Source organism: Chanodichthys erythropterus, chromosome 17 (assembly GCF_024489055.1).
Source record: "Chanodichthys erythropterus isolate Z2021 chromosome 17, ASM2448905v1, whole genome shotgun sequence".
Classification (NCBI taxonomy): Eukaryota; Metazoa; Chordata; class Actinopteri; order Cypriniformes; family Xenocyprididae; genus Chanodichthys; species Chanodichthys erythropterus.
The window spans coordinates 35,589,344-35,615,736 of record NC_090237.1 but is presented as its reverse complement, the minus strand read 5'-3'; the positions used below and the strand labels follow the sequence as shown (position 1 = coordinate 35,615,736).

Here is a 26,393-nt window from a genome sequence, read left to right as displayed (position 1 = left end):
AGTTATATTTATGTAAAAATTTAAATATAATTTATATATATATATATATAAAGTGAGCATAATAAATTTGGTTGAATTCTAAAAGAGTAGAAAAATACTTGCTGACAAATAGGGAAAAACTAGTTGCAAAGTTAAAGAATTTAAAACTACAAGTAATTAGAATTTGGAGTAAAAGTAATTAGTCTTTAATATGGCATACATACATTTTTTGTTGTAAATATCCCTGACAAGATTGTTACCTACATAGAAGGTGACGTTCTCAGGACCTTGTGCAACATTCCCTAAAAGTTCTCAAAAGGTGACAAAAATTTCGAACCTTTACAGAACATTCGGGACGTTCCTAGAACATCCTCTTTTGGTAATGAAAGTTTGGTTTAAGGTTCCTTATATAACTTTAGGGGGACGTTCCATTTTGGTTATTTTATGGTCAAAAAATTATGTTACAAAGAGGACATTTGGGACATTAACAGAACATTCCCACGTGGTCCTCTATTGGTCATTTAATAAGGTTCCCGATATGAGTTTAGGAGGATGTTCTATTTTGGTTATTTTATGGTCATGCAAGAATGGACATTTGGGAAGTTATCAGAACGTCCTATAGTAATAGTCCGCTAAACATTCTCATAAGATCCTGAATGTTCCCTGAAGGTCCACCAAATAACGTTCCCCAACCCTTAAAAGAAATCCACATCGTGACCATCTCTGGACATTCTGGGAATGTTACCAGGTGACTGGTTACCCCGCTAGAAATTTTACATTTCCAGAACATTCTCAGAATGTCCACTGGTATCAAGGACGTTTTCTAGTAACGTTTACAGAACTTTCAGCGATGGTCATGATGTGGAGTTCTTTTAAGGTTTGGGGAACGTTATTTGGTGGACCTTCAGGGAACATTCAGGGAGTTCTGGGAATGTTTAGGGGATTATTACTATAGGACGTTCTGATAACTTCCCAAATGTCCCAAATTCTCATGCGACCATAAAATAACAAAAATAGAACATCCTCCTAAACGTTATTAAATGACCAATATAGGACCATGTGGCAACGTTCAGTTAATGTCCCAAATATACTCATTGTAACATTCTTATGTGACCATAAAATTAACCAAATTGAAACGTCCCCCTAAAGTCATAAGGAACCTTGAACTGCAGCACTTTCATTACCAAAAGAGGACGTTTTATATCCCAAATGGTCTGTAAAATTTCAGAATTTTCGTGACTTTTAGAGAACTTTTAGGCAAAGTTGTGCATGGTCACGAGAACGTCGCCTTCTTCATGGATGTTTTATCGAAAATAATAAAGTCTGAAGTCACCGTTATGGAGATGAGCATTTGCTTTAGATGGGCTCCCCAGTAAACAATTACTGTCTTTCAACGTTGAAATATGGTTGAAAATCAGTCGGTCCGCCTTGGACTGGTTTACGACGTGATTTCAACTAAGTAGTTTAGGCTGGACTGTTTGACTACCTGTTTTCAAGTGATCATGTTTTCAACTGATAATCTAAAGACAGCTAGATGATCTGTTATACATGCTAAAACAACAGAGAAAAAAAATTACCAAACCATGTTCATTATTATCTTAAATAAATGTAAATAGTTTTACATATTCCGTCAAAGTTATAAAAACAATAATTGAAACTGCGATTGAGGTGCAATGAGGATTCATCCATTGCAATAATTACCCCACCCCTCCATGTGGCGGTAATGCACCATTAAAGATAGTTGCCAACCGCCATAAAACCGAAAGAAGAAGCAGCGAAGAGGCGCGTGAATGTGGCGCGAAAAAAGCCCAGCCAACCGCCAAATTCCATAAAGCTCTTCACGACTCATAGCGAAAGCAGCTGTGTAAAGTAAGTAGCTATGACAAAATAATTAGATACGATAGCAAAATAAGTGTAATATTTTCAACCAAACCTGGCTTTTTTTTTATTGTAAACGTAATTACTGTAGCAGTAGCTAGCTAGACATTCGGCTACCACAAGTGTCCACAGCCACACCACACAGATGGACAGTTAGCTAATAAATTACCCAAATGCAGATATTAATAAGCCATTAAGGTTTAACTGTTTATGATTATTTTGTAACTTAGTTATGTTATATCGAGGTAGATATCCAGGTTAATTAATTTTAGCTTTGTTTATGCTATTTATAAACTTCCTTTACAACGTTACCTCAGCTAGGTTGCCTAACTTAACTGATAGAATTTAGCTGTACGGCTAAGTGTTTAGTTTTGTGATTCTTCTTCAAGCTAGCAAGCACAAAACCCCAGTGTTAGCTATGGTGTTTAAGATTGAGAATGAGACGTCACGCGTTTCACTCCGCGAAGGCGCCGCCATTTTAGGTGGCTATCCGTCACCATCAGAGTCCTGCAACGGGTCGGGTAACGTTACGTTACCCTTATAAAAGTGGATAAAACGGGTGGTGACATTCCTAAAATTCACGGGCGAGGATGCGGGCGGATAATGAACTCCTTGCGGGCAGGTAGTAGCAGATGAAAAATATGTGCTTCAAGAGCTCTTTTCCAAAACTCCATAAACCCCTCCAACCTAATTTGTATATGCCAGCCCATGTTCCCAACATTATGAAAGGCATTAGACCAGGGCAGAACATCTGGATGTGCACAGCTGAATCATCAGACTAGGTAAGCAAGCAATAACAACAGCGAAAAATGGCAGATGGAGCAATAATGACTGACATGATCCATATCATGATAGTTTTAGTGATATTTGTAAATTGTCTTTCTAAATGTTTCGTTAGCATGTTGCTAATGTAGGCTACTGTTGGTTAAAGTTACCATAATTTCTTACTGTATTCACGGAGACAAGAGCCGTCGCTATTTTCATTTTTAAACACTTGCAGTCTGAATAATTCATAAACACAGCTTCATTCTTTATAAATCTCTCCAACAGTGTGTAATGTTAGCACGAGATTTAAAGGGCCAGTAGCCCCTGAATTGGTGCATAGTTAATGATGCCCTAAAATAGGCAGTTAAAAAAATTAATTTAATAAAATCGATGGGGTATTTTGAGCTGAAACTTCACAGACACATTCAGGGGACACCTTAGACTTATATTACATCTTGTAAAAAAACGTTCGATGACACCTTCAATAATCATTGTTCAACATGTTCAGACTGAGCCAACAAACAACAACAACATTTTAACTGGTTAAATAAATAAAAGTAAAGCACTTTAATTGGAAGGATTTTGTATGGGTCAGGTAACTGGTCTGGGTGGGTGCGGATTAAATTTTGATATCACGGGTGACGGGTTGGATCTGGTGCTGAACTTTGCGGGGGCGGGTCTCCAAAAACGGACCTGTGCAGGACTCTGGTCGCCATGGTTGTGACAGAGCAGCTTGATATGCGTTTGCATTTTCTCTACAGTACACACTCTAAAAAAAATATTCAGTGGCTTAGAAAATATCTCCAATATCTTATAATTAACTTTATTAAATTAAGAAAATCTCTGAATATCATTTACTTGATTGTTTGAGTTTAAAATATACATTTTTCTAAAATTTAGTTATATAAAAAAAATCACTAAAAGAATTTTGTATATTTGACTAACCAATTATTTATACAATTAATATATTTGTGAAATTTCTATCAAAATATTTGAGAATGGAGAATTAAACTGATCTCAAGAACCACAAATATTACTTAATATAATTACAAGAAAGATATCCTTACAAAACGTTGGCAGTCCTTGAGAGAATCCAGGATTACATTATTTAAATTGAAGCAAGCATCATGATGTCTGCACATAAATGTACCTCCTATAATTAGCAAACACTATAAAACTTTGTTTTTAATGTTTAAAAATCAAATCACTTTAAAAAGGTTACAATGTCAACATACATTTATATTACTGTTGCAGATATGACATACTTCAAGAAGTTGGAGAAAAAGAAAAGCAGAAGTTAATGCCATTGCTCAGTTGGATAGTGATGACAACCTTGATATTCATTCGCTACCAAGTGATAGAAGTGATGGTGATGGACTTCAAGAAGTTGTACAAGATAACGAATCCGATTATGGATACACAGAGCATGTAGAATCCTCTGACTCTGAGCCTGAAATCCTGAGTTTACACCATGACAGTGATACACCAGATATTGGCTGTGATTTGAGGACTTGGTCAACAAGTAATTCAATCACTCAAACGTCATTGAATGAGCTACTAGGCATCCTACTTAGACATGGGCACCAGCTGCCAAAGGATGCACACACCCTCCTTTCAACCCCCAAAACAGCTGAATGTCTTTCTAGATGTAATGGGCAGTACATTTATTATGGTTTAGAACAAGGCATTAAACTAAAGATTGCACAGTGCCAATCCTTTTCACAAAACCTTGTTGAGTTGTGTGTGAACATTGATGACGTACCACTTTTTAAATCAAACAGTGTTCAATTTTGGCCCATATTGGCACAGTTTCACAATTTTGATCCTTTCATTGTTGCACTTTTCTGTGGAACAGCAAAGCCAAGTCCTTTGGATGATTTTGTCAAAGACCTTTTGGAAGAGTTTCAGCATCTCAAAGCTGTTGGGATGGAGTATGAAGGTCAACCTTATGCTATCAGCCTTAAGGCCTTTATATGTGATGCACCAGCAAGATCATTTTTAAAGTGCATGAAAAACCACAATGGGTACTCCAGCTGTGAAAGGTGTTTGGCCAAAGGATCGTGGGAAGGTAGAGTGGTTTTTAACAGTCATGAGAGCTTTAGAGCAAGAACAGACGATGAGTTCAGTCAAGTACTATATGAAGATCACCAGACTATAAAAAGCCCACTTATTGATGCAGGCATACCTTGCGTGAGCTCTTTTGTGTTAGACTATATGCATTTGATTTGTTTAGGAGTAGTAAAACGTGTTCTAGTCTTTTTGTCTCGGGGTCCAAAAGTGTGCCGGCTATCTGCAAGACAAAAAGATGAGATCTCAGAAAAACTAAACAAGCTGAATGGATCTATGCCAAGTGAGTTTGCAAGGCAGCCCAGGGGTTTGAGGGAACTGGATAGATGGAAAGCAACTGAATTTCGACAGTTTGTTTTATATACTTGACCAAATGTTCTTCGAAATGTAGTTTCACGTGAAGTGTATACTCACTTTTTGACATTGACAGTGGTTCTGTCAATCCTGCTGAGCTCTGATGAGAACACACGACGTTCATATATTGCATATGCTGAGGAGCTTCTAAAATACTTTGTTAAAAGGTGTGATGACCTTTATGGAAAAACATTTGCAGTCTACAATGTGCACTGTTTGTTGCATCTGCATGAAGATGCTTCTCGCTTCAACGGTTCACTAAATGACATCTCATGTTTCCCATTCGAAAATCATCTACAAGTAATAAAAAAATTGGTCAAAAATAGCCACAATTCAATCGCTCAAGTAACAAAGCGGATGAGTGAGATCAAAAATGTAAAGAAAGGCATCAACAAGCCTCAAGAGCCAAGGTCATGTTTTTATATATCAACCAAAGATAAAGACCACTGCTTTATGCTTCACAATGAAAATTTTGCATTTGTGAAGTAAAAAAGGCAAGATGGAACTTTGGTATGTGATGTGCTGAGCCAAAAGGACACAAGAGACTTTTTTTTAAGAAGCCATGTGAGTCAAGGCTATTGAATATAGTCTATGTTCAAAGAAGATAAAGTTATTGCAAACCAAAGACCTTTACCGGAAGGTTGCTTCTCTCCCTTATGAACAAGGGCATGTCCTTTTTCCTCTCCTCCATGGAATGGAGCACAGGAAATTAACACAAATAACGTATGTAATATTTACTATTATTCAAAATAGTAGTGCACTGTTACAGGCAATGGTATACGCACAGGCTGTTTGGGTGGAGAATGGGAAGCAGATGGAAGGAGTTTTGCCATTGAACTGGATTGACACAGAGACCAAAGTGGTGCGATGGCCTCTAAAAAACGTGTCTGTGGCACATAAGCGCCTTTTACAACCACAAGAGGACTGGTTAAGCTTTGAATTTGTTAAAGTCAAAGTGACATCAGGTGAAAAAAAATATATTTTTAATGTTATTTCTAGCTTTTTTTTCATTTTAATTTAATTTTTTTAGTTACAATACTTTTAGGGCTGGACGATATGGCCAAAATTTATATCACGATATAATTGTTAATTTCGGTCGATACAATATAATTCCGATATCGATATGAACTATATAATAGCCTCAGAAAAACTGCCAAGAACGGCCACAACGTCTGAAAAATGAATTTGCCAAATCTATGAAATCTCTTTCTATAAAACTATATAATATTTAAGAAATAAAAACAGTACAAATAAATGTATGTTTAGCTTTTATTTGTATTTAGCCTTCATACAAACATAAAAAATAAACATAAGACTCACTCACTTTTGTAATATTAATATCTTTAACATTAAACTATAATGTAGGCTGATTTTATTATCCTTAATATAGATTAAAACAAAAGTGCTTCAGCCAAGATAAAGATTGTGAACAGTAAAAACAGAAAAAAAAACGGTAACACTTTACAATAAGGGTACATGATTAATGATGTACTAATATCTGAATTAATAGTTTATTAATCATGAACTAATTAATGGACCAATAAGGAATTAATGATGGACTAACCTTAGCTACGCCTGGAATCATGAGGATTCATGTGTTAACTACAGCCACCTTAACTACACGTTAACACACGTTTGTTAGTTAACATGTTAATTAACAACGAATGATCAGCTTCATCAAGTTGACTCTTTAAGAAGAAAGAAGAACAGCAGACATCGCTCAGAACTGTATCAACTTGATCAGCACTAATCTTGCACTGTTTTATTGCATTTCACACATACACCACGCTTCAGTATTACTCCTGACTTGTACACGTGACTGGTGCAGACAATTTTTAAGCATTTCAAAATGTACTTTTCACTATCCCTGGTTAACAACTTACCAGAAATGTTGTTCTTGACGACAGCTCTGATTATATTTATTTCCAGGAAGAATGTTGTTTCGTAAATGTGGAGTGTATTAAGGTGATGTGCTTCAGTTGGATTATTGCATTTCATTATCATTTACTGTACATCGTTCCCACATCATGGATAACTTCGTGAAAATTAATTCGGTTACAAATAAACCAAAATTCATTTTGTTTCAAGTGATTTTCCTTTATGTTACTCTGTTTCATCCAACCTCAAAGAATACATACCTCCATTCACTTATTTAAATAGCCTGGAAACTATACTGCATGTGCAACTGATCACTTAATTTATGACTTATGTTGAGATGCCTCGACAAATCATGAACTCATGCTAGTTAATGACTAGTTAATAATGAGTTAACCATCATGTGCCCCTTCAAGTAAAGTCATGACATAAAGATGCCTCAACAAATCATGAACTCATGCTAGTTAACGACCAGTTAATAATGAGTTAACCATCATGTGCCCCTTCAAGTAAAGTCATGACATAAAGATGCCTCAACAAATCATGAACTCATGCTAGTTAACGACCAGTTAATAATGAGTTAACCATCATGTGCCCCTTCAAGTAAAGTCGTGACATAAAGATGTCTCAACAAATCATGAACTCACGTTAGTTAATGACTAGTTAATGAGTTTGATGTTACAGATTATAAAGAAGTTTCCCCTTAAGTATTAAAGACTAAAGTTTGGAATCTTATTTAGCCTAGTACAACTACTAAAGATGAGTTAAAATGTTAAACAGAAGTACAAATCAACCATTATATAAGTACTAGATTTATTAAAGAAAAAACAAGCACTGTAAAAGTAGCACAAGAGTAAAGCACAACAAATAAAAATCAAATAAATTAAAATAAAAACCTGAAAATAAACATTTCCAAATATCAATGCCCTTATAAAATTTACTATTAACCTAAAACAAATGCCTACATAAACACTGTTGTTCAATTTGCAGTGAACCCATGTAACATATGCATAAAAATGTGCAAACACACGTTTTATAATAAAAATTTATATATGAACATTATAACATTGTCAGGATTAAATGATTTAAACAAATTCCTAACACAAGAACAACCCCCTAACAACTATAATGTGTGCTTATCGTTCATTTTTTATTTATGTCAAGCAGGTCATTTGCCTCTTTCATTTGTTTAATCACATCCTCATTGGCCTTTTCTTTACAAAGACAAAGACAGCTTTCGGCAAATTTCAGGATGCTATCTCCCTTTTTAAACATCTGCCTTAGCTTGCGGAATGATTCTGGATTAGCTGCTGCTAACTCTGCAATTGGAGCCTGGATGACTATTGTGTTTCTGTCAACGTTTAGTCTGTTGTAGGCCTCTGCCTTACTCAGGCCCTGTTTTACAAGGTTTAATACCTTGTAGTACCTCTTCAGCGATTCTTCTGGGGTATGCACTGAAAAAATAAAATAAACAAACTTTTATAAGATGGGTGACTATGAAATTACTTATCCTAAGCAAAGGAAAATTTGTATAAAGTATCATTATTAAAATGACATACCTCTTTTGGAATAGTCAGAAGTCAATTTCTTTGATTTCTTATGTCTTTTCACTCTGTGTTTCTCCTTAACCTTTCTTTTTTTATGTTTTGGGGGCTCAGAATCAGAGGACTCGGAAGTTGAAAAATTTGAAGATTCAGAAGTACTGCTCTTTCTTGTAGTTGCAGTCTGTGTAGGTACCCCTTCTGAGGGACCCTTCTGAATTAAAGCTGTGACAGACAATAATAAATTAACTGAGAACAAAGTAAACTTAAACAAAATATGGATAAAACTGCAAATGTTCCAAACTGTACAAGCACAAAATTATGGACAAATATAATTCAACAGCACTGAAAGTGATTGCATACATTGGGCTCTCCCAGACTAATTTTTTTTTTAGTTGACAATAAACTGATTAAACTGATGATTATACAGTCTATAGAGGACCAGGAAGTATGGATTACATCCAAAATATCTTAATTTGTGTCTAAAGATGAACAGAGGTCTTACGGGTTTAGAACGACATAAGGGTCATTAATGACAGAATTTTCATTTTGCTTCATGTAGGGTACAATGTGACTGGCTGGAGGGTAACTTACCATCTTCAAGTCTTGCACGAAGATAATTTCTCTCCTCTGTCAGAGAGTTAACCTTATCCTCCAGGTGAAGGATTTTCTGTTTTTGAACTTCTATTGTTTGCTTTGCATTTTGGAATTGTATTTGTATGGTGGGTGCAACTTCTAAAAGTAAAGAAAATGACAAGAATTTTTAAACATTCATAAAAATGTTGGCATAAAAGAATAAATAAATACTTTTATGAAAGAGTTATTGTACATTGTAAAATTGCACAATGAAAATAAAAACTATTAAAAGTGCTCTGAGCACTTCTGCAAGCAGCGTTTTTTTTTTCTGTTAAGACACTATGAGTAAAGTGAGTAAAGACACAATGTGTAACATTTTTGCAATAAAATATCCAAAAACCACTTGCATAGCATTATATATTTTGTACAGCTGTGTACTTGTGTTATTTCAAACATTCTCAAAGATTTGTAAATATTCTGGGTTTAAGAAATGACTCATCCCTGGCCATAGTTGCCCAGCAATGATGCCATTTCTGCATGAATATGCTACACATACTTAACTAGACTGAGTGAAGGACTGAGCACGTGCATAGTTTCATGCTCAGTTATTGCATCATCAAACTTTGCCTCTGTTATTGTTTTGAAAATGTGATCTCTAGCGAAAAAAAAATCCAATTGGGCCGTTAAAATGTACATAACAATGTTCTGTGAAAATATAAATAATCATTTAATCATATAATATAACAAAGTATTAATAGAATTGTTATTACTAAAACACCTTTCAAATTTTTGGAAAGATTAGTTATTTATGATTTTGAAAAATGTCTTCTGTTCACCAGGGCTGCATTTATCTGATCAAAAAAATTAAAACAATAATTTTGTGAAAAATTACAATAAAAAAAGTTCTCTATTTTAATGTATTATTCAAAGTACATGTAACGCAAGGTCATTTGCAATTTTAACTGACAAAAAGCTGTATAAAGTATCACTTTTTTATGCGGCTCATCCAAATCTAAAATTATTATAGTATTTTGAAACATGATGTGCATTGACCAGAGTAGCCTACTTGCACACTTGCTGTGCAGTGTGCATACCTGTTCTTGCATTTTCCTGAACAGCAGACACAGGGACTGTAAATGTAAAGAAAGGGCTGGTAAGTTCACATTCTAATGTGATAACAGTAATACTATAAAGTACTATTAGAATTTTATACAATTTTGTTTTTTTAATTGTACATAATACAATTTATTGGTGTAATTAAAAAGCAGAATTTTACTTCACTTGGGAAAAAAAATACTCCAGTGCCACATGATCTTTAAGGAATCATTACAATTTGATTTGATACGCAAGAGACATTTAAGATTATTATCAATGTTAAAAGTAATCGTGCTGCTTTACATTTTCTTTGGACAAACTGGAATTTATGTTTTACTTTTCAGGATTCTTTAATAAATAGAAAGTTCAGTGAGCATTTATTTGTATTTATTAAATATTTTCACTACATTAATTAAAGCATTTATCAAATTACCATTTTGAAATAATCTAAATGTCTTCACTCTGTACTTTTTTTTTTTACAATTAAAATCATTTCAAACATTTGTGGCAAGATTTGAAAAAGAGATCTATTATTGTGTTCACTAAAATGTTAAGGAGCAAAAACTGTTTTTAACAATGATAATAGTAAAAAGTAAACACTAAACAGTATATTTCTTGAGCAGTGTAAAAATGAAACTCTTTTTAAACAACAACAGATTTATGAACTATTTTAATGACTAATGTTGCATTCTTAAATGCAAAAGAACTCAAATGCAGTTAGAATTTACAGTTAATCAAAATGCATAACTGTTACAGCTGACATGTAATGTGTCAGACTATGACCTACTGTACGTTTATGTAATTATATCAGAAATGTTGCAGATTCTATGTTAGAACTATCTCAAATTCATTCAAAATCGTTAATCCGATATCCAGATGAATCCAAAAGAATGGCATCTCTGCACTTACAAAAAACTGTATATAGTATAACTTGTGTGTGCCTCATCTAAAATAAAAGCCTATGAAAGGTTAATAAAAACTATTAAAGATTTGATACATTATAAACATAAAAAGATGTGCATTTATAAGCCTACTTTGTCTGCACACTTGCTGTGCAGTCTGCATACTGGATCCTGCATTTTCCTGAACAGCAGACACAGGGACTGTAAATGTAAAGAAAAGGCTGGTTAGTTCACATTCTATGAGTCCAGTACTCAAGTTCAAGTCTTAACTCAATGAAGCGGTCATGGTGGTTAAAACTACACCGTTGATTAACAATTTTATTTATATTAGGCGTTACATATTTAATATAAGACCTCAGTGGGTATTTCCCAAAATATATCAATGGCTTCAACTAACGTTACTTGAATATTTTGCTTACATTTGAACGTAATTGGTATGTTACCAATTCAAAGACAGATTTTTCTAGTTTACTCTAACGTAATGTAACACTTTAGTCACTCGTTATCATTATCATTTTAAACACTTACCATCTGTAGCTGCACCATACTTTGGATTTATCTTAATTGGCCTCCCACGTCTAGTCGCCATTGTGCTCTCCTTGTCACGTTTGCGTTCGATTTTGGGCGCAACAACCACTTCTTCTTCTTCGTCATCTGCCATTGGAGCGATTTTCAAAATACAAGTATGTCCACTTTTAATACTAACATTCAATTCTGATGGGTCTTGCACTTCTTTGGAGTTGTCCCAGCATGTAAAGACTTCAAACGAAGGTACCACTCCAAAAGTTTTAATTTTATTCAAAATGTTTATTATGTTATGGCTATGCTTCATGTTAACACCGAGCACTGAAATATTGGTCAATTTACTGGGACGGTCAGGTGATGAACGAAGAGACTCGAAAAACAAAAGACTCGAACGGTCCAAACTAATCAATTCTTTTTCTTGCTCGGAATGTTCAAACTGCATTGGTTAAGCTTATTGGTCCATCATGTCATCAACGAACGACTCGAAAATGATTGGAAACAGGCGAATTAATTACAGACAGTGCAGAATCTATTGAATGTTATGCATATGCGCGACTCAACGAGTCACTCCCAGAGACGACGCGTTCTTGCCGATTCACATCAAAGATTTGTTCAAAAATAACGAATTGTTAAGGAAGGAACGACCCTTCACTATGGCGGGATTAATGACTAAATTGTTGCTAATGGCGGTTCAAAAGCCCTCAAAAAAGGGAAAGCTCAAAGTAATAAAATGGCTTCAAAAGAAAAAGCTACTCACAAGCAGAGTACTTTGTTCAAGATGTGGCCAAAAGATGAAACTGACCAGGAACAGTAAAATTTCTGATGGATATAACTGGTGAGTCGCGGTAGGAAACCGCATATCTTCTTCTTCTATTGGAATTAGCCTACACTTACTTTGCCTTGTTACAGAACAAGTTAGGAGTAGGTTTCATGACTGTTCAAAATGTTGCAAAGATATGACCATGAACAGTGGCCTATTTAGCCAAATTGTGTGAATCATACGTACAGTTGAAGTCAAAAGTTTACATACACCTTGGAGAAACTGCAAAATGTTAATTATTTTACCAAAATGAGTGGGATATTTTTTTTTTAGTAAAAGACATATGCATATAGTCCATAAGAGAAAACAATACGTTAGTTCAATTTACAAAACAAATAGACCCTGTTCAAAAGTTTGCATACTCTGCTGTTACCTGAATGATCCACAGCTGTTTTTTGTTTGTTTGTTTAGTGATAATTGTTCATGAGTCAGTTCACTTGCTAAAATCAGTGATAGAACCTTCAAAATATGTTTAAAAAAGGTGAATGAAGAACACCTTATATTACAAATTTGACAAGCAGAGCATATACCTCTCCATAACATTAATTAGTATTTTCTTTTGAATCACAGGGTGTGCAGATCTAAAAATCATCGTGGAGTTAAAAGCAGCCGATCTGTAAGGACAGGATCTTTATTTGAAAAATCAAAAATAAGCTTGCCATCATGGTTAACATTTATTTACAGGTAAGCCATTCCCTTGTCTACCTTTACCTTAAATGTCTCTGAAATTTAGCATGAGAGTGTAGAATGTATAGAGTATATTAATTGTATACAGTACGAGGTGAGAAGTAAATAGACATTAAAAACACCTATCAGGACCAATGTATAAAAATCATGGCATTTACTTGTTGCAGAACAAGATCTCAAAACTTGCACATTTATAACCCTACATGCACATGCTAGAGCTCATTTTCTGTCAAACAGGTTTTATTGTAGTAGTACTATCCCTGCAAGGAAAAAGTTTGACTAACTTGATGTTTTTGCTACAGTATAACCATTCATTACTAATAGCACAAGCACTGTGCCAATTATAATAATAATAGATCTACTACTGTATACCAGCCAGTCATCACAATTTGAAGTCTATTTGGTGTCATTTTATATCTTTAGAACACATGGGCTGTTTTGTGCTGTAATGGTTTTAAATTATTGGTAAATTATTGATGTTTCATTGCACAGGTTCTCTCAAGGATTGCACCTGAGACAGATAGACATGATGCAGGACAGGATTGCTAGAAGTTCTAAAACTCTCTCCAGAATGGCTAAGGTCCTGAGAAAGATCTGTACCAAGGCTATGAAAGAGTACCAAAAAAGAAGAAGGCAGCAGATGGGAGGTCAACAAGAATTTGTTGTTATTGATGAAAGCAATTTCCGTCATAAACAAAAGGTAAGTTTTATTGAGTTTAGTGCTGTGGTTTGCAACAGAGATGAAGCAGCTGTGATGCACTCAATATGAATTAAGGTCTAGTCAGCTTTATACAGTTAAGCTTTAGAATGATAGAAGGTAAATAATGCTATCATGACTTTTCTTCGTCCTAGTAAGCAATAATGAATAAAATTGTACAAAAGTACAATTTTAAATTATTATTTATGATTATTACTAAAGTCATTTATATAAGGAAAAGAACCGAAGAAAAGCAACATTGCTATGTGATTGCTGTGTAACCTTATTACAATAATTATTGTATAATTATTAGCTATTTGTATACAGAACATAATTGTAATTTTGCCTGACACTATCACCTTTTTTTCTTCTCAGTATATATTTCTTTCTTTTTTTTTTTCTTTCTTTTTTTTGCAGTATAGACGGGGTAGGGCATCTACCACATGGAGGCGAAGGAAGTGGGTTTTTGGAATGCTGGGTGTGAAACATAATCTGCGAAGGCCAATATTGCGTCTTGTCACTCGAAGATCAAGAAATCATCTAATTCCAATTATTGTCAAACATGTGCGTCCAGGTACAATCCTGATCTCAGATGAGTGGAGAGCTTACAGAGGTGTGCTGGCAAATATGGGCTACAGACATTTTACAGTCAATCACAGTCACTGGTTTGTAGACCCAAACACTGGAGCCCATTCACAGCATCTAGAACGAGCATGGCTGTCTTATAAAACAAGGGTGTGGAGACTAAGAGGAAACAGGACAGAGAAAATGTTAAAAGAACATCTCGCTCTCATTGAATGGACCAACTGGCTTGGTGAAAGGCACAGAAGAGGTGTCCTTGGACGGTTATTCAGAGACATTTACCATCAATTTCCAGTCTAACAAATCCTATCTTCTTGTTACATGTGTGTTTAATGCTCAATGGCTGACTTCTTCTAAAACATTTGTATACATTACAAAATATATTCTAATAAAGATTATTTAGTTATTTTTATTATTATTAAGATTATTATTATTATTAGTAGTAGTGTATCAGTTAAATAAGGAAGTGAGTATTTGGACACAGGGAATTTTGAATGACAATGAAATGTGGCGAATTGATAATTGTTCTTACTTACAAATCAGAAAACCAATGTGACAAGTTGTGACAATATCATTATTAACTAGTCATTAACTAATGTAAGTTCATGATTTGTTGAGGCATCTTTATGTCATGACTTTACTTGAAGGGGCACATGATGGTTAACTCATTGTTAACTAGTCATTAACTAACGTGAGTTCATGATTTGTTGAGGCATCTTTATGTCATGACTTTACTTGAAGGGGCACATGATGGTTAACTCATTATTAACTAGTCATTAACTAGCATGAGTTCATGATTTGTCGAGGCATCTCAACATAAGTCATAAATTAAGTGATCAGTTGCACATGCAGTATAGTTTCCAGGCTATTTAAATAAGTGAATGGAGGTATGTATTCTTTGAGGTTGGATGAAACGGAGTAACATAAAGGAAAATCACTTGAAACAAAATGAATTTAGGTAAAGTATTTGTAACCGAATTAATTTTCACGAAGTTATCCATGATGTGGGAACGATGTACAGTAAATGATAATGAAATGCAATAATCCAACTGAAGCACATCACCTTAATACACTCCACATTTACGAAACAACATTCTTCCTGGAAATAAATATAATCAGAGCTGTCGTCAAGAACAACATTTCTGGTAAGTTGTTAACCAGGGATAGTGAAAAGTACATTTTGAAATGCTTAAAAATTGTCTGCACCAGTCACGTGTACAAGTCAGGAGTAATACTGAAGCGTGGTGTATGTGTGAAATGCAATAAAACAGTGCAAGATTAGTGCTGATCAAGTTGATACAGTTCTGAGCGATGTCTGCTGTTCTTCTTTCTTCTTAAAGAGTCAACTTGATGAAGCTGATCATTCGTTGTTAATTAACATGTTAACTAACAAACGTGTGTTAACGTGTAGTTAAGGTGGCTGTAGTTAACACATGAATCCTCATGATTCCAGGCGTAGCTAAGGTTAGTCCATCATTAATTCCTTATTGGTCCATTAATTAGTTCATGATTAATAAACTATTAATTCAGATATTAGTACATCATTAATCATGTACCCTTATTGTAAAGTGTTACCAAAAAAACAGTGAGAAACAACAAAAACACATTGCTGGGGCAGGAACATTGTTGAGTTTTGATGACACTAGGGGTGCAATGGTTCAAATTGCTCATGGTTCGGTTCGTATCATGGTTTTAGGGTCACGGTTTCGGTACGTGCTATTAGCACATACCGAACCGTACCGAAACCGTGACCCTAAAAATAAGACTACTGTCAAACTAAAATAAAGAAAATAAGAATGAGCAAATAAGTAGATCACAAATAAGTACAATAAAGCAAATATTCAAATAGAATAAACAGTGCTTTTCAGGTTTTCAGGTATCTAACTGCAGTTTTCAGGTACAGAATGGATAAAGTAATCAAATATAAAATAACACTGCATATTATTTTTACTGTATAAAATAAATAAAGATGAATCATTATTGAAGTTACAAAAACTATTCAGTCAAGAGCAGTGAGTGATTTTCTTTGTTATTTGTTGTTTGATTTAACATTAAAAACAGGCAGCAGGATTTTTTTTCCCCCTATAAGACATGCACGATCCAGTAGCTACATACACTCTAAAAAAAAATGGTTGTCAGTTGTCTTTTTTTTCACGTTAGCTCTGATTTGTTCGACCAAAATGACGAATAAAGTGTGTGAGTAAAGACATATTTAAGGCTTAACGTTACTTCATTTGACTAGCGCGAGGTGTTTTTTTTTTAGTAGAATGAAATGGCTGAGTATTTACACTACTAATTAATTACTTGTACTGCAGCAAACAAGTTTTTTTTTTTTTCCATTTATAAACACTGATTCCCCTCTCCCTTTTAGGATCTAAAGCTCCTCAATGTTTGACGACTAAGGACACTTTGCAATAACTTTACATGGTAGAAGGCTAGCAAAAGGTGACCGAATTTGTTTTTTTTTTTTATGTTTACTATTTAGGATAACCAGACAGATGATTGAGGAGCAGCTCACCATGGCGATGTTCATTATTTGGAAGGAGGGGGAGAACTTCATGAACCATCTGCTGACATTGAGGGAGTTAAAGTTTTGAATCAACTTACTTCAGTTACATCAGCTTGTGCCCTGCTTCTAGGTATGACATACATCATCAACCTGGCTTGTCCGAAACCCCTTTGATTTACTTTGTATGTATATGTTAGAGCTGCACAATTTATCGTAGAAAGGTCGCAATCTCGATTCAAACACCCACGTGATCCTACTTTATTAATGACAATGATTCGCCTGCGTCTGTTAAACCTTTGACAAAAATCCTACCGGAACATTCGGTGTTCATGCTGCCACTGATCCAGAAACAGCAGTTTTGAACCACACTGTAGTTATTCAAGGATTTGGTTATTTGATTTCTTTCACAAATATTAAAATTATCACATAAGTAATAAGACAAAAGTTTACAGTTAGGATATAAACACTGGACATCAGATAGCGATCAAAATAGAGAAAATCGAAACTAACATGGTGCTTCAAATAACTGTTGTATATAAATTACCTTGTTAAGCCACTAGGTGGCAACCAGTGACATTGTCATTGAATCATTCATTCAATAGATTGGATAAGGTTAAACCCTGATTCATCCAGTAGTGAAACAAGTATTTATTAATGAGCCATTAATATATTCAAAACCATTTTTTAAAAATAATTCATTCAAATTAAACATTTTCCGGCAATTAGAGTCCAGCTATTAATATTTTGCTAGAACTAGTCAAATAAATGTTATTTTTAGTTGTCTATTTAGAATCGTGGGAGAATTGCGATCTCTATTTGAAACCAAAATATCATGATTCTCATTTCATCCAGAATCCTGCAGCTCTAGTGTGTGTCTCGTACAAATGTGTAGTTGTATGAATATCCAGTTGTGTTGTTTGAGAATTGCTTTGATTTGTGCAAGGGTAATCACCTTTAAAGGATTAGTTTACCCAAAAATGGAAATTCTGTCATTAATTACTCACCCTCATCATTGGAGGAACAGAAACCTCTCTGACTTCATCAAAAAGATCTTAATTTGTTTTGAGTTCAGAAAAAGCATACGCATAAAATACGAAGTATACTTTGGGCTTTACACACAGTAATGAATGTTTAAAAAGCAAAACAAAAAAGTATTGGGTAAAAGCATCCCCCGTGTTATGTTAACCTAATGATGTTATTTTGTTGAAAGGCCTACAGTTGGAAGCAGCTGTTCTCCTCTTGCCTGCACTGTTCAAGGTGGACCTGGGGTTGCTGTTTGACATTGAGGTGAGCCATGAACAGGTGACTACAGTGTGTGAAGCACAATCTAATCAAAGCACGACACTTATTGCACATTTTGTTATAATTTAGCTTATAAGGTTTGCCTTTCAAATAAATATGTGAAGATGGTTAATGCTATTATCCCCTCTTCTCCAGGGCCATGCTCAGACCAGCCCTCCTGTCGTCCCAACACCTAAGATAGTGCCTAAAGCCTGCAGGAGGATCATCTCATGCAGTATGACCACATTTTGTTCACGTTGGATGGCCAGTTAATCACAGAGTAGAGTGAGGACATCTTGATGGCACTGGGCCTCCTCCTGCACTGTAAAAAAAATTTTTTTTGAAAAATTTTGGAAACTGACAATTAAATATTGACTCAACAAATTGCTTTCAAATAATTATCCCCAAACAAAAAGATGCATTGGGGTAATTTTAGCTTATGGTCTAAAGGTAAAATTAAAATAATAGATTCACTGAACATATTAAATTGTGTTCAGCCAATTCATCAAGTAAAAGTGAAATATCTGTGTTTGCCGAACAAGCCTTGCGGAGAAAAAAAAAAAACGCATGCGCATGCCAGACAGGCGCATGCACCCGAGAGAAACCGTTGGATTCAAATTTATCTGCGCGGGAGAGTGAGGAGAGGAGACAGAGGAGTCGATACTGAAGTACGACGACAGAAGTTCAGACATCATTTCCAAACAGATTTTTCTTCATTTAAGTTATGGTGAGTACTGAAATATGTATTTATTAAGTCTTGTTTATGTTAAACCGAGTGCAGGTCTCAATGTTTCAGCATAAAACCGTAAAAACATGGGCATTAATGTTACACTACCGCGGCCATTACACTAGCATTGGGTATGGTTAAACGAATTTACGACTCTCTGGATGTTTTTACTTGAGGACATAGTAAATTGTAATGTCTGAAAAATGACAGACAAGGGAAGCTCTATTTCCGAACTTTTAATCAGAACGAAGACAGTCTATGAGATGAACACTGTCCCGGCCCTCCGAACTATGCTCCGAACTTAAAGGGATAGTTCACCCAAAAATGAAAGTTTGATGTTTATCTGCTTACCCCCAGTGCATCCAAGATGTAGAGGACTTTTTTTCTTCAGTCGAACGCAAATTATGATTTTTAACTGCAGCCGCTGCCGTCTGTCAGTCAAATAATAGCAGTGATTGGGAACTTGAACAATAAGAGTCGAAAAAACTTCCATAGACAAATCCAAATTAAACCCTGCGGCTCGTGACGGCACATTGATGTCCTAAGACACGAAACGATCGGTTTGTGCGAGAAACCGAACAGTATTTATATAATTTTTTACCTCTAATACACCACTATGTCCAACTTCGTTCAGCTTCCGGCTAGTGAGGTCTGATCGCGCTCTGACAACGGAAGTGATGTCTCGCGCTCATTGAAGTATATGGGTAAACTAATTTAGCCCGATATAATTTCTAATACTATTTATTGAACTAAATAAATTTGTCAAACTACATTGTGATTATGTTAAATGTATGAGACACTAGGTATGTTATATGTTATATAGTTATATGTTTCTGTTATAACTTTTTTTTTCTCTCAATGTAGCCAAACATCGTAGGTCTGACTCAACGGAACGACTAATGTTACGACTTTCACAGTGAGTATTTAAAAGTTTTTATTGCATATTTGTTCATACCATATTCGTGTCAAATACCCTTAGCTCTTATGATATTTAAATTGTGTTAAATTGCTTTATTGAGAGCCGCCATGAGACGCTTCTAAAATTTGTGACACTGTAATTCAGGCTGCATAATTTACAAAGTGGTTGGCCATTTTGTGTTACACCCGTTTGACACACATACTCCGTCTGCAGTGCTTATGTGCGTGTTGCAGTACATGTATGGCAAGCTATAAGGCTCAGAATTTAATTAAATCACTATTTATTAATAGCAATCTGTTAATTAATAATTAAATACTGTTGGGTTAACATACGCACTGCAAATGGAGTATGTGTGAAACGGGCATTAGTCTGGGAACAAGTTTTGCCAAACCCCTCCCTCAGAAAATCTTGAACTTGAACAAATTTTATTTTATATAATTTTACATCTAATTAATTTTTTCTAAAGATTTCTAACTCTTTTTTTTTTAAGATGTAACAGAAATTGATCAATATTACTCTGGGTCTTTTGCCCTTTCAGCAGTGTTGACTTGACTATCACCAGCATGCTGGTCACACAGTCCACAGTTTGCTATATTTTCCATTAGTTGCTGTACAGACTGCCTGACAACTTTTCCCCATTTAGCTCTATCTTTAGAAAGCTTTTTTTATGCAAAAGTATCATCTTTCAGCTTTGTCATTTATTTATTTTGCAGGTTTAGAAGAAGTCCATGCAGTGCCGCTTCTGCAAGTTTTCATCACCTCACCAAGACCTAATTTTTAAGCACTACAGAACTATATTTTCAGTCTAATAAGCCTGCTGCTGTCTGTCATGTTAATCAAAGAGAAAAAGACAAATCAAATCACTCTACTCTTGACTGAATAAATTTTGTAAGTGTAAGCATTCATCTGTATTTAATTTTTACAATGAAGACTAACCAGTGTTATTTTGCATCTGATTACTTTGATTTATGTAGTATTTCTTAGTTCTCATCTTATTATTGACTTTTTTTATGAAAATGAAATTTTGCAAGTTTTTTTGTACATTCTGTCAATTATATTTTTTAGAAGTCTGTATCAGCCTGCTTTCTATATATCTGTAAATGTGTTTACATGCTTAATATTTGAGTAAGATGCAGTTTTTTACATAATATTTTAAATTATTTAAATGTTTAATATTGTTAGTGCAGTTCCATAAATGTAGTACCTAAATACCAAAATGTCAGTGAAATTTCTCTAAACACTGATAATACATGTTTTTTAAAATAATTGTGGTTTTGTTAATGTAAGATCTAAGGTCTAATGAGTTTTGTGTATCTTGGAATCCTGAATTGAAATGCATGATTTCTATCTACTAAGGTCTACTGTGCAGAAATGTTCAATGTATTTACCATTTAAGGTATTTTAATAAAATGTATTAAATACAATGTGGCAGTATGGCTTGAGTGTTTAATATATGTATATATTTTTTTTTCTTTTGGGGCAACTGGGAATAAACAATACAGTGAAGTTGCTTTACTAATATAAATTTACCAAAATACATTTTTAGTTTAGGTAAAACTAAAAAGGAATGCTACTACAATTTAAAATGTATAATTGGGCCAATAACATGGGTTGGTAAACTAATTTCTTTTCAATTGTTTTAACAAATTATTTCTCATTGAGCCAATGTTAACAGACTATTGCTACAATTGATAAAACTACATTTACAGAATTTCACTTGGGCCAATTGAAAATTTTAGATGTGACCAGTCACTAGAAAATTTTGAGTTGGGAAGATTAGAATTTTTTTACAGTGTGTGTGTATATTTTGCGTTTGGAATCGAATCCAATCCAGTGCCCTAAAGGACTGAAAAAGACACTGACCTTTTTGAAGTATGTTGTTTTGAAATTGAAGGATGCAGTCGGACTTCCTGTCACTGTAAAATGAGTGTACAACTCAATCTGTGAGTAGACTTTTGGAGTCAATACTCTCTCTTGCTCCCTTTCTTATGGTTTAAGTTCCAGTTTCTATATTTTTTTTGAAATCCCGAAGGACAAAAAAGAAACTGCAGGACTTCAGAGCATAACTCAGTATGTAAAAACAGGACTATTGTCTTCAAAAATTTATATATTTCAAGCTTGTTGCATTATTTTGTATGTGTATAAAAGGGGAGTATAATGTGAGTATATTTGCTGCTGAAAGAAATAAATTAAAAGGTTTTGAAAGTGTAATGTATTTTGTTTTTCAGTAAGCATTTAGTACATGATTTTGAATCTTTGAAGTCATGATTTGGTAAGAAATTATTAATTATCGTTCATAAAAGTGTAATTTAGAAGCATATTGACTCATCTACAGTAGTACCTGGCATGATAACGGGCCCTGCTAGCTCAAAAAACAATATATGGCACCTCTAATTTGACAAATGTGCTAGAAAACTATAAGAATAGGTGCTATATAGCACCAGAAAAGGTTCCTCTATCATAACGAGCCAAAGAACCACTGCTGGTGCTATATGGCACCTCTTATGGTTCTATATAGCACCATACGACAAGGTGCCATATAGCACCTTTAAAGATAGGTGCTATATAGCACCAAAAAAGGTTCCGCTATGATTACGAGCCAAAGAACCATTTTTGGTGCTATATAGCACCATTTTTCTTTAGAGTGTACTGTTACACATGCGATGTCTTTCTCGACTAATATACGTTCACTTCAGACATAACCGACTATGTTTGCTAGGATACTCGCCAAGACGGGCATGTTGACTTAATTTTTGCATGAATTTGTCCGCCGAAGCGCAAGACTTGAAAGAGAAATCAGTATTTGCGCTGTCTGAAATAAGCGTGTGCGCGCGTGGGATGAGCGCACACAAATCTTCTCACAGCGCGTGCAAGTTCTCTTTCGCGTCTTGTTCTTGAAGGTTTAAATAAGCAAAGCTTAAATGAGTTTAGTTTAAACAGATAGCATCGTGTGCTGTTCAGGTCTCACCTGCGCTCGCGCGCTATCAACACCCGGGTGATGACGGCGTAAATGACTGGACATGAGAGCACACGGCACTCGCTGTTAACAGTTTACAAAGAGTGACTGTTTTGTCCACGCTTTTTGATTATCGTTGTTGTAACGTTTTGCGCATCCATCGACTGAAACATACATTATCTGAACTCTGTCTGTCTGTTTTCCATGTTGCTATTTTAAACAAACCATATTAACGCTGAGCACTGGCTGATGGCTGCGTGTCTCTGTGGTGTACGTCATCACGCCAATGGCCAATCGCGTTCTGCTCTTTCTACCGGCTGCGCCTCAAGTCAGTGAGAAATGTTGTAATGTATATATCGAAATACCGGAAATGTGTTTAAAAATCATATCACCGTTATCGAAAAAAATTATATACGATATATATTGATATTGAATTATTGGGGGTTTATTATTATAATAGGGCTGGACGATATGGCCAAAATTTATATCACGATATAATTCTTAATTTCGGTCGATACGATATACTTCCGATATCGATATGAACTATATAATAGCCTCAGAAAAACTGCCAAGAACGGCCACAACGGATGTCTGTACCTACAAACGTCTGAAAAATGAATTTGCCAAATTTATGAAACCTCTTCCTATAAAACTATATAATATTTTAGAAATAAAAACAGTACAAATACATTTATGTTCAGCTTTTATTTGTATTTAGCCTTCATACAAACATAAAAATAAACATAAGACTCACTCACTTTAGTAATATTAATATTATCTTTAACATTAAACTATAACGTAGGCTGATTTTATTATTCTTAAAGGGTCATGAAACCCCAAAACACTTTTTTTGAGATGTAAACAGATATGTATAGGCTGCACATCTTTGAAAACACTAAAGGTACTCATTAATGTTATTCATACGTGAAAAATAGTTATTTTTTTCATTTTTCAGAGCGATTTCTGTCTTCCTGTTTGAAAAGTTGAGTCGGAGCAACGTCACAAAATCTGACATAATCGTGTACTTTCGGCCCAAGTATGGGCATGGTCGAACATGCTAACGTAGACCGTTTCGAGCGAATCTCGACATATATATTCATGACATAAAGCTCATTTAATCCAATCACTGCACTGTAGTATACACGCTATTATGCATGAGGAAGTATCACTTCTCTCACCTCAGTCTCTTGTCATTCAGAGACGTATCGTTGGTGTTCGTTTCCTCAGTACTACAACACAATGTGTTTTCCTGAGACGCGTCCAGAGCAGAGGTTTGTGTGCATGTGGATTGTTTTGTTGTAATCTACCAGCACAAATGGAAATATGTTCGAGTGAGATCGCATTACAGCAGAGAATTCAAATGTCACAAAAGTGCGGCTCATTCATCTCTGCCTGCTCTAGCTGCATTTAAACAGGCGAGCCGTAGGCCATTTCCCTCAGCACAGCAGCACGTGTGTTTGTATTTTGCTCGCGATGCAGTCAGAACTGGAGTTTGAATACGAACACATGAAAAATACGATTGTTATTTTGATATACACGCGGAGCGTGCATGTGTTCGGTTTCAGTGCGGAGCTCCGCGATGAGTTTAACAACACTAGCCACGTGACACATAGCTCATACAGAATAAAGTATCCGTGTTTAAAGTTTTTATTTCACACATTCTCCTGCACCAAACATTAACCAGCACGGTGTAGTTATGCACACATATTTCATCAAGTTGTGGAAGCTTGTTCCATCGCATTTGCATCAGGTGTACTCATTTTGTAAATCTTGCCACGTTCGCGTTTGATCTTAGCGTACAACTGCTGAGCACTGGCTGGTGGCTGCGTGTCTCTGTGGTGTACGTCATCACGCAAATAGCCAATCGTGTTCTGCTCGCGCCTCAAGTCAGTGAGAAATGCTGTAATGTATAGATCGAAATACCGGAAATGTGTTTAAAAATCATATCACCGTTATCGAAAAATATTATATCGCGATATAAATATTGATATTGAATTATTGTCCAGCCCTATTCTAACATTTCATCATGTAAACTATATAACATTGATTAGATTTACGACGTACATTTTCTTACCTGTCTAATAAAGTAACTGTTACATGTAAGAGCAGCGTCAAGTGGAAGTTAGTCTCGGACGTAGAGCTTTCGACATCTCGAAAACACAGCGCTGATGTTGATCCACGTTTTAGTTCTCCTTTTTTTATCTAAGTCTGCTTGCCATGGTCCATAATGTTTGAACGAAACAACAAGCGTGCAGATAGACATTTCGAAATACACAGTTGTCCACGTCTGTCGCCTTGGTTACAATCAGAGGGCTCTGGTTACTATACAACGGAAACCAGGGAGAATGCGGATATTACGTCAGTGACAGGCGTAAAGTGAAGAAAATTTCCGGGACGGACAATTATTTAAAATTTAAAATTTCTCTGAAATTAAAAATCTTTGGGGACTTTTGGGATATTGTAAGTACACAACTGCAGGAAGTATATAACACTGTTCAAGTGATTTGGGAATATTTTATTACAAAATTCGTACTTATTGGACCTTTAACAGGTGAAACTAATTTATTATATAGACTCATTACATGCAAAGTGAGAGATTTCAAGCCTTAATTGTTTTAATTTTGATTATGGATTATGAAACCCACAAATTCAAAATCTCAGAAAATTTGAATGTTACATCAAAATTGATAAAAAAAAAAAGAGGGGATTTTAAATCCAGAAATGTTGGCTCTCTGAAAAGTATAATCATGCATATGTACTCAGTACTTGGTTTTTTTAAACAGAATTTATTTTATTTTTATGTATTAGAACAAAACTGTGTGGTGTCTATATTAAGGCACTGGGCATTTCAAATATTTTTGAAATCGTGCTTATTTTCTAAAATATTTTCTGGTCCCCCCATTTATTAAATCCTGGAATTGCCCCTGCTGAATACATATGCATGATTATACTTTGAGAGGGCCAACATTTCTGTATTTACAATCTTTTTTTTGTAATAATCTAATTTTCTGAGATTTTGAAATTGGGGGTTTTATAAGCTGTAAGCCAATAATCATCAAAATTATAACAAAGGCTTGAAATATCTCACTTTGCTTGTAATGAGTCTATAATAGAGGTGGGCATAGATTATTTTTTTTAATCTAGATTAATCTAGATTAATCTTGGAATTAATCTAGATTAAAATGGCTCATTTGAATTCTGCCGAAGACATTCAGAATATGTGAGCTACCCAAATAATAGGTGCGTCCCAATTGGTGTACTTGTGCACTATTCTATGACGTTTTTAAGTATAAATAGTGCGAGTAGTGCGTTCACACAGAAAATTCCAAAAAGAAAAAGTGCACTTTAAATACCCGGATGATGCATGTGAGGAGTTAGTGTGAGTCTGTGATGAATTATGCCGCGTTCCAGGCAACCCGTAACCCGCGTTTTTCCAACCTTCTACCCTTGAAAGTGCACTGGAACAGCAGTCAAACCCGTGACTTCCCACCCACGAACTTGTACCAGATCGATGTACTCCCAGTTACGGGTTCTGACGTCACATAACCCGCGAAACAATAATGGCAGCCCGTACGGATGCGGTGTTTATGCAAGTGCACAGTAAAATAACGTAAAATAAAAGGTATAACAGCTTCTCTTGCCTTATGCGCCGTTTTCC

At 35.0% G+C, this 26,393-nt stretch overlaps 1 protein-coding gene and 1 long non-coding RNA gene across 2 annotated transcripts; one reads left to right on the top strand and one right to left on the bottom strand.

Annotated features, from left to right (window-relative positions):
- Positions 1–8,061: 8,061 nt before the first annotated feature.
- On the bottom strand, positions 8,062–11,693 carry LOC137004241 (coiled-coil domain-containing protein 106-like). The gene is made up of 4 exons (XM_067364428.1): positions 11,561–11,693; positions 9,054–9,194; positions 8,478–8,684; positions 8,062–8,372 (listed from the first exon to the last, which is right to left on the bottom strand). The coding sequence occupies exons 1-4, from the start codon at positions 11,691–11,693 to the stop codon at positions 8,062–8,064; spliced, it is 792 nt and encodes a 263-aa protein (XP_067220529.1).
- Positions 11,694–16,833: 5,140 nt separating this feature from the next.
- On the top strand, positions 16,834–18,437 carry LOC137005298 (uncharacterized). The gene is made up of 3 exons (XR_010892222.1): positions 16,834–16,982; positions 18,063–18,139; positions 18,290–18,437. It is a non-coding gene; the product is annotated as an uncharacterized lncRNA (long non-coding RNA).
- The last annotated feature ends 7,956 nt before the right edge of the window (positions 18,438–26,393 follow it).

Excerpts from the sequence above, each read along its gene's own strand:
- LOC137004241 (XM_067364428.1), bottom strand. The coding sequence starts at position 11,693 with ATGGCAGATGACGAAGAAGAAGAAGTGGTTGTTGCGCCCAAAATCGAA. Across the intron at positions 9,195-11,560 it reads GTATGGTGCAGCTACAGATG|AAGTTGCACCCACCATACAA; the intron begins GTAAGTGTTTAA and ends CTTTACTTTTAG. Across the intron at positions 8,373-8,477 it reads TTCTGACTATTCCAAAAGAG|TGCATACCCCAGAAGAATCG; the intron begins GTATGTCATTTT and ends TTATTTTTTCAG.